The sequence below is a fragment of the Echiichthys vipera genome (assembly GCF_963691815.1).
Source record: "Echiichthys vipera genome assembly, contig: SCAFFOLD_110, whole genome shotgun sequence".
Taxonomy (NCBI): Eukaryota; Metazoa; Chordata; class Actinopteri; order Perciformes; family Trachinidae; genus Echiichthys; species Echiichthys vipera.
The window spans coordinates 3,236-11,954 of record NW_028154883.1 but is presented as its reverse complement, the minus strand read 5'-3'; the positions used below and the strand labels follow the sequence as shown (position 1 = coordinate 11,954).

Genomic DNA, 8,719 nt, shown 5'->3' with positions numbered 1-8,719 from the left:
GTCTCAGGGCGGGGGGGTTGGGGGTGCACCTGGTCTCAGGGCGTGGGGGGGGGGTGCACCTGGTCTCAGGGTGGGGGGGGGTGCACTCGGTCTCAGGGCGGGGGGGTTGGGGGTGCACCTGGTCTCAGGGTGGGGGGGGGGGGGGGGGGCATGCAGGACAAACTGAATCAAACGGCTCAGATTCAGTTATTTTAAGAAGAATAAAAGAGGAAAGAATATGTTGGACAAACGAAACATGAGACCGGAGAGATCCGTCTTTGAGATCCGTGTGGAGTCAAACCTTTTTAATGTTTAAGGTAATATCAGGGGTTCAACATGTCCTCAGGGGACCCCCTCCTCCAGCTTTAGGGTCGTTCCAATAGTCTAACACTGAAGGTGACGTGGTGAGACGGACCTGAACCTGCACCTGGTGGATCCATGACAGTCTGAACCTGCACCTGGTGGATCATGACAGTCTGGACCTGCACCTGGTGGTGGATCATGACAGTCTGGACCTGCACCTGGTGGTGGAACATGACAGTCTGAACCTGCACCTGGTGGTGGATCATGACAGTCTGAACCTGCACCTGGAGGATCCATGACAGTCTGAACCTGCACCTGGTGGATCATGACAGTCTGAACCTGCACCTGGTGGTGGATCATGACAGTCTGAACCTGCACCTGGTGGTGGATCATGACAGTCTGAACCTGCACCTGGAGGATCCATGACAGTCTGAACCTGCACCTGGTGGATCATGACAGTCTGAACCTGCACCTGGTGGTGGATCATGACAGTCTGAACCTGCACCTGGTGGATCATGACAGTCTGAACCTGCACCTGGTGGATCATGACAGTCTGAACCTGCACCTGGTGGTGGTTCATGACAGTCTGAACCTGCACCTGGTGGTGGATCCATAACAGTCTGAACCTGCACCTGGTGGTGGATCATGACAGTCTGAACCTGCACCTGGTGGATCCATGACAGTCTGAACCTGCACCTGGTGGATCATGACAGTCTGAACCTGCACCTGGTGGATCATGACAGTCTGAACCTGCACCTGGTGGTGGATCATGACAGTCTGAACCTGCACCTGGTGGATCATGACAGTCTGAACCTGCACCTGGTGGTGGATCATGACAGTCTGAACCTGCACCTGGTGGTGGATCATGACAGTCTGAACCTGCACCTGGTGGATCCATGACAGTCTGAACCTGCACCTGGTGGATCCATAACAGTCTGAACCTGCACCTGGTGGTGGATCATGACAGTCTGAACCTGCACCTGGTGGATCCATGACAGTCTGAACCTGCACCTGGTGGATCCATAACAGTCTGAACCTGCACCTGGTGGTGGATCATGACAGTCTGAACCTGCACCTGGTGGATCATGACAGTCTGAACCTGCACCTGGTGGTGGATCATAACAGTCTGAACCTGCACCTGGTGGATCATGACAGTCTGAACCTGCACCTGGTGGTGGATCATAACAGTCTGAACCTGCACCTGGTGGATCCATAACAGTCTGAACCTGCACCTGGTGGTGGATCATAACAGTCTGAACCTGCACCTGGTGGATCATGACAGTCTGAACCTGCACCTGGTGGATCATGACAGTCTGAACCTGCACCTGGTGGTGGATCATAACAGTCTGAACCTGCACCTGGTGGATCCATAACAGTCTGAACCTGCACCTGGTGGATCCATGACAGTCTGAACCTGCACCTGGTGGTGGATCATAACAGTCTGAACCTGCACCTGGTGGATCCATAACAGTCTGAACCTGCACCTGGTGGATCATGACAGTCTGGACCTGCACCTGGTGGTGGATCATGACAGTCTGAACCTGCACCTGGTGGATCATGACAGTCTGAACCTGCACCTGGTGGATCCATAACAGTCTGAACCTGCACCTGGTGGTGGATCATGACAGTCTGAACCTGCACCTGGTGGATCATGACAGTCTGAACCTGCACCTGGTGGTGGATCATGACAGTCTGAACCTGCACCTGGTGGTGGATCATGACAGTCTGAACCTGCACCTGGTGGTGGATCATGACAGTCTGGACCTGCACCTGGTGGATCCATGGCAGAGGCCCCTCCCCCTGTCTCTCTGTCTCTCCCCGGTGTGGCGTGTGCTGTTGCGTAACACCGGGGCTTGAGGGGGAAGTGAAGGATGTTGAACCACTGATGAAACGCAGCTTCAGTAAAACCTGGTACTGATGTGATACCTGCCCCTCATTGTTCCTCACACACGCTGGAGAAACATGTTCAGGATCAGGCCGCAGAGGTCGTGTTCATGTTCAACACGCTCCTAAAGTTTCAGACTCGACTGTTTCACTAATATGCAAACGATGAAAGTAAGAAATGAACGGAAAATTTGGCAGAAAGCGTGAGAGCAGAACAGGAAGTCATGAGTCTTTGTGTGGTCAGTGCATCGGGACGAGGACGGACGAGGACGGACGAGTGAGGAAGAGTTCAGTTCTAAGGGACGGTGACATGGAAGGGACTCCCCGGGACGTTCTCGTCCCCCCATTTCACAATGAGGATGTAGCTGCCTTGTTCTTTGACAGTGTACGTGACGTTGTACATCCTGTTGCCCATGTGTTTGACGTAGACCTCCTCGCAGGGCGTCTTTGGCCCGTGAACGCCCACCATCAGCATGTTGGTGCCTGCACAGTGAGGAGCACATGTTAAAACCTTCCCTAATGAGACACAGAATCAAACTTCCCGCTGTGGAGGTGTTCCTCACCGGCTTTGGTGCAGTCCACTGTGAACGTGTTCTTCTGACCGATGAAGGCCTTGGATAGGCCGGAGCCTCTCGAGATGACTTTACTGGCGTCTGAGGAGAATTTGGGTAAAGATGCAAAGGCCCCGCCCATCGCCGATGACTTTGAGACCGTTTCTACCAGAACAGACGATGTCTCATGCAGACTGTGGCCACCGGACAGACGAGGTCCTGCACACAGAAGGAGAGAAACATCAGCTGACCTCATGGAAACATCAGCACAGGTGAATGGACTCAGGCGTGGAACCTTTCATTTAAGACTGGAGCTGTTGGTCATTGGATCTGGGGGCGGGCTTTCTCCCTTTCTAGTCTTCACTTTTACACCATTTGTCACATTCAGACATTCAGAGTGACGGCAGCGGCTGCCTGCCCATCATCCAATCCAGTCAGTCAGACCACAGTCGGACAGGACCAATCACAGCGCTCACACCGAGTCCATCCACAAAGCTCAACCCGTTCCTTGAGCAGCTCAAACGTCCAGATGGAGACTCCCGTAGGCGAGGACGATAGATCAAGTTGAGAGAACGGACCTGACGGAGACGCTACGTCTGTTTTTAAACACACTGTGGTTGAGGGGCAGCAACACCATCGTGCCTCGGCCAAATGCAGAAACACGATGTACATAAAAAAAATGTCCCCAGTTTGAACAATCGCTCCAAAATAGCTCAGGGAACTTTTTGACTCTGGAGGGATCAGTTTCCACACCAGTGGCGTGGGGAGACCTGCTAGGGCTCTAAGTACCCCTCTATGGTACTCAGGTACCCTCTAAGTCAGGGCTGTAAACTGTGACTCTGCGCCCTTGAGCCACTCTGTCCCTTTGACCCACCTGACACTTTGGCCTTGAAGGGGCTGCCTGCGATGTGCTGAGGTCCTCCGTACTTGATGGAGATCAGGTAGTTTCCAGGAGCCATGGGTGTGTAGGAGACCTTGTATCCCTCAGGACCCTCCTGACAGTCCATCTTCACCTTGGACGGTCCGTCGATGGTCACGGACAGGGCTCCTGATCCGGCATTACACGTGTTCACAACAAACTCTGAGGCCACACCTGAGGACGGAGACAGACGTGATTTAAATAAACACCTATTTAAATGCATCTGTCTGTATCTTATATTTGAGTTGTTTCCCATTCTTGTGTACCCGTGGTTCCCCTCTCCAGTCCTGGTCCAAACGCAGACACCATGCCCGGGTCTCCCACCTGTCCTGGTTCTCCCACTCGGATCTTGAAGGGACTGCCGGGGACGTGGCTGCCGTTGAATCGAACTTCAATAGAGTGAACTCCATTTTCCCTCGGGATGAACCTGATAGCATGCTGGTCTGTGGAAGCACATCGATTACAAATGAGTCACAAAAAGGGCTCAATGGATCATCTGTTACGTTACGCACATCGTTCTTGTGCTTATGGATGATTAAATGTAAAGGTGACATGTGAAACTAAAGGTAGAGGACAGGAAACTAAAGGTAGAGGACAGGAAACTAAAGGTAGAGGACAGGAAACTGAAGGTAGAGGACAGGAAACTAAAGGTAGAGGACAGGAAACTAAAGGTAGAGGACAGGAAACTAAAGGTAGAGGACAGGAAACTAAAGGTAGAGGACAGGAAACTAAAGGTAGAGGACAGGAAACTGAAGGTATAGGACAGGAAATTAAAGGTAGAGGACAGGAAACTAAAGGTAGAGGACAGGAAACTAAAGGTAGAGGACAGGAAACTAAAGGTAGAGGACAGGAAACTAAAGGTGGAGGACAGGAAACTAAAGGTAGAGGACAGGAAACTAAAGGTGGAGGACAGGAAACTAAAGGTGGAGGACAGGAAACTAAAGGTGGAGGACAGGAAACTAAAGGTAGAGGACAGGAAACTAAAGGTAGAGGACAGGAAACTAAAGGTAGAGGACAGGAAACTAAAGGTAGAGGACAGGAAACTAAAGGTAGAGGACAGGAAACTAAAGGTGGAGGACAGGAAACTAAAGGTGGAGGACAGGAAACTAAAGGTAGAGGACAGGAAACTAAAGGTAGAGGACAGGAAACTAAAGGTAGAGGACAGGAAACTAAAGGTAGAGGACAGGAAACTTAAGGTAGAGGACAGGAAACTAAAGGTAGAGGACAGGAAACTAAAGGTAGAGGACAGGAAACTAAAGGTAGAGGGCAGGAAACTAAAGGTGGAGGACAGGAAACTAAAGGTAGAGGACAGGAAACTAAAGGTAGAGGACAGGAAACTAAAGGTGGAGGACAGGAAACTAAAGGTAGAGGACAGGAAACTAAAGGTAGAGGACAGGAAACTAAAGGTAGAGGACAGGAAACTGAAGGTAGAGGACAGGAAACTAAAGGTAGAGGACAGGAAACTAAAGGTAGAGGACAGGAAACTAAAGGTAGAGGACAGGAAACTAAAGGTAGAGGACAGGAAACTAAAGGTAGAGGACAGGAAACTAAAGGTAGAGGACTGGAAACTAAAGGTAGAGGACAGGAAACTAAAGCTAGAGGACAGGAAACTAAAGGTAGAGGACAGGAAACTAAAGGTAGAGGACAGGAAACTAAAGGTAGAGGACGGGAAACTAAAGGTAGAGGACAGGAAACTAAAGGTAGAGGACAGGAAACTAAAGGTAGAGGACAGGAAACTAAAGGTAGAGGACAGGAAACTAAAGGTAGAGGACAGGAAACTAAAGGTAGAGGAGAGGAAACTAAAGGTGGAGGACAGGAAACTAAAGGTAGAGGACAGGAAACTAAAGGTAGAGGACAGGAAACTAAAGGTAGAGGACAGGAAACTAAAGGTAGAGGACAGGAAACTAAAGGTAGAGGACAGGAAACTAAAGGTAGAGGACAGGAAACTAAAGGTAGAGGACAGGAAACTAAAGGTAGAGGACAGGAAACCAAAGGTAGAGGACAGGAAACTAAAGGTGGAGGACAGGAAACTAAAGGTAGAGGACAGGAAACTAAAGGTGGAGGACAGGAAACTAAAGGTGGAGGACAGGAAACTAAAGGTAGAGGACAGGAAACTGAAAGGTAGAGGACAGGAAACTAAAGGTGGAGGACAGGAAACTAAAGGTGGAGGACAGGAAACTAAAGGTAGAGGACAGGAAACTAAAGGTGGAGGACAGGAAACTGAAGGTGGAGGACAGGAAACTGAAGGTAGAGGACAGGAAACTAAAGGTAGAGGACAGGAAACTAAAGGTAGAGGACAGGAAACTAAAGGTAGAGAACAGGAAACTAAAGGTAAAGGACAGGAAACTAAAGGTAGAGGACAGGAAACTAAAGGTAGAGGACAGGAAACTAAAGGTAGAGGACAGAGAACTAAAGGTAGAGGACAGGAAACTAAAGGTAGAGGACAGAGAACTAAAGGTAGAGGACAGGAAACTAAAGGCAGAGGACAGGAAACTAAAGGTAGAGGACAGAGAACTAAAGGTAGAGGACAGGAAACTAAAGGTAGAGGACAGGAAACTAAAGGTGGAGGACAGGAAACTAAAGGTAGAGGACAGGAAACTAAAGGTAGAGGACAGGAAACTAAAGGTGGAGGACAGGAAACTAAAGGTAGAGGACAGGAAACTAAAGGTAGATGACAGGAAACTAAAGGTAGAGGACAGGAAACTAAAGGTGGAGGACAGGAAACTGAAGGTAGAGGACAGGAAACTAAAGGTAGAGGACAGGAAACTAAAGGTAGAGGACAGGAAACTAAAGGTAGAGGACAGGAAACTGAAAGGTAGAGGACAGGAAACTAAAGGTAGAGGACAGGAAACTAAAGGTAGAGGACAGGAAACTAAAGGTAGAGGACAGGAAACTAAAGGCAGAGGACAGGAAACTAAAGGTAGAGGAGAGGAAACTAAAGGTAGAGGACAGGAAACTAAAGGTAGAGGACAGGAAACTAAAGGTAGAGAACAGGAAACTAAAGGTAGAGGACAGGAAACTAAAGGTGGAGGACAGGAAACTAAAGGTAGAGGACAGGAAACTAAAGGTAGAGGACAGGAAACTAAAGGTAGAGGACAGGAAACTAAAGGTAGAGGACAGGAAACTAAAGGTAGAGGACAGGAAACTAAAGGTAGAGGACAGGAAACTAAAGGCAGAGGACAGGAAACTAAAGGTAGAGGAGAGGAAACTAAAGGTAGAGGACAGGAAACTAAAGGTAGAGGACAGGAAACTAAAGGTAGAGAACAGGAAACTAAAGGTAGAGGACAGGAAACTAAAGGTAGAGGACAGGAAACTAAAGGTAGAGGACAGGAAACTAAAGGCAGAGGACAGGAAACTAAAGGTAGAGGACAGGAAACTAAAGGTAGAGGACAGGAAACTGAAGGTAGAGGACAGGAAACTAAAGGCAGAGGACAGGAAACTAAAGGTAGAGGACAGGAAACTAAAGGTAGAGGACAGGAAACTAAAGGTAGAGGACAGGAAACTAAAGGTAGAGGACAGGAAACTGAAGGTAGAGGACAGGAAACTAAAGGTAGAGGACAGGAAACTAAAGGTAGAGGACAGGAAACTAAAGGCGGAGGACAGGAAACTAAAGGTAGGACAGGAAACTAAAGGTAGAGGACAGGAAACTAAAGGTGGAGGACAGGAAACTAAAGGTAGAGGACAGGAAACTAAAGGTAGAGGACAGGAAACTAAAGGTAGAGGACAGGGAACTAAAGGCGGAGGACAGGAAACTAAAGGTAGAGGACAGGAAACTAAAGGCGGAGGACAGGAAACTAAAGGTAGAGGACAGGAAACTAAAGGTAGAGGACAGGAAACTAAAGGTAGAGGACAGGAATAAAAAGGTAGAGGACAGGAAACTAAAGGTAGAGGACAGGAAACTAAAGGTGGAGGACAGGAAACTAAAGGTAGAGGACAGGAAACTAAAGGTAGAGGACAGGAAACTAAAGGTAGAGGACAGGAAACTAAAGGTAGAGGACAGGAAACTAAAGGTAGAGGACAGGAAACTGAAGGTAGAGGACAGGAAACTGAAGGTAGAGGACAGGAAACTAAAGGTAGAGGACAGGAAACTAAAGGTAGAGGACAGGAAACTAAAGGTAGAGGACAGGAAACTAAAGGTGGAGGACAGGAAACTAAAGGTAGAGGACAGGAAACTAAAGGTAGAGGACAGGAAACTAAAGGTAGAGGACAGGAAACTAAAGGTAGAGGACAGGAAACTAAAGGTGGAGGACAGGAAACTAAAGGTAGATGACAGGAAACTAAAGGTAGAGGACAGGAAACTAAAGGTAGAGGACAGGAAACTAAAGGTAGAGGACAGGAAACTAAAGGTAGAGAACAGGAAACTAAAGGTAGAGGACAGGAAACTAAAGGTAGAGGACAGGAAACTAAAGGTAGAGGACAGGAAACTAAAGGTAGAGGACAGGAAACTAAAGGTAGAGTACAGGAAACAGGTGTTTACCGCTGTCGAGCTCAGTGATGAAACATTCCTCGATGGCTCCTGACGGTGTGTAGATCTTCGCATCGATCAGACCTCGGACTCCATTCAGCTGGACAGCGAAGGAGGCCTCCTGCCCCACCTTTAGACCCACCTCCTGAACAACACACACCAAGAAACACACTTTCAGACCCTCCTGAATAACACACACCAAGAAACACACTTTCAGACCCACCTCCTGAATAACACACACCAAGAAACACACTTTCAGACCCTCCTGAATAACACACACCAGGAAACACACTTTCAGACCCTCCTCCTGAATAACACACACCAAGAAACACACTTTCAGACCCTCCTGAATAACACACACCAAGAAACACACTTTCAGACCCTCCTGAATAACACACACCAAGAAACACACTTTCAGACCCTCCTGAATAACACACACCAGGAAACACACTTTCAGACCCTCCTCCTGAATAACACACACCAAGAAACACACTTTCAGACCCTCCTCCTGAATAACACACACCAAGAAACACACTTTCAGACCCTCCTCCTGAATAACACACACCAGGAAACACACTTTCAGACCCTCCTGAATAACACACACCAAGAAACACACTT

At 48.5% G+C, this 8,719-nt stretch overlaps 1 protein-coding gene across 1 annotated transcript; it reads right to left on the bottom strand.

Moving 5' to 3' along the window:
- Window positions 1-1,513: 1,513 nt before the first annotated feature.
- Window positions 1,514-8,246, bottom strand: LOC310966247 (filamin-B-like; the record flags this gene model as incomplete). The annotated part of the gene is made up of 5 exons (XM_083940827.1): window positions 1,514-2,649; window positions 2,730-2,936; window positions 3,592-3,810; window positions 3,903-4,079; window positions 8,114-8,246. Coding segments are annotated over 5 exons (924 nt in total), but the record flags the coding sequence as incomplete, so codon positions are not given.
- Window positions 8,247-8,719: the final 473 nt, after the last annotated feature.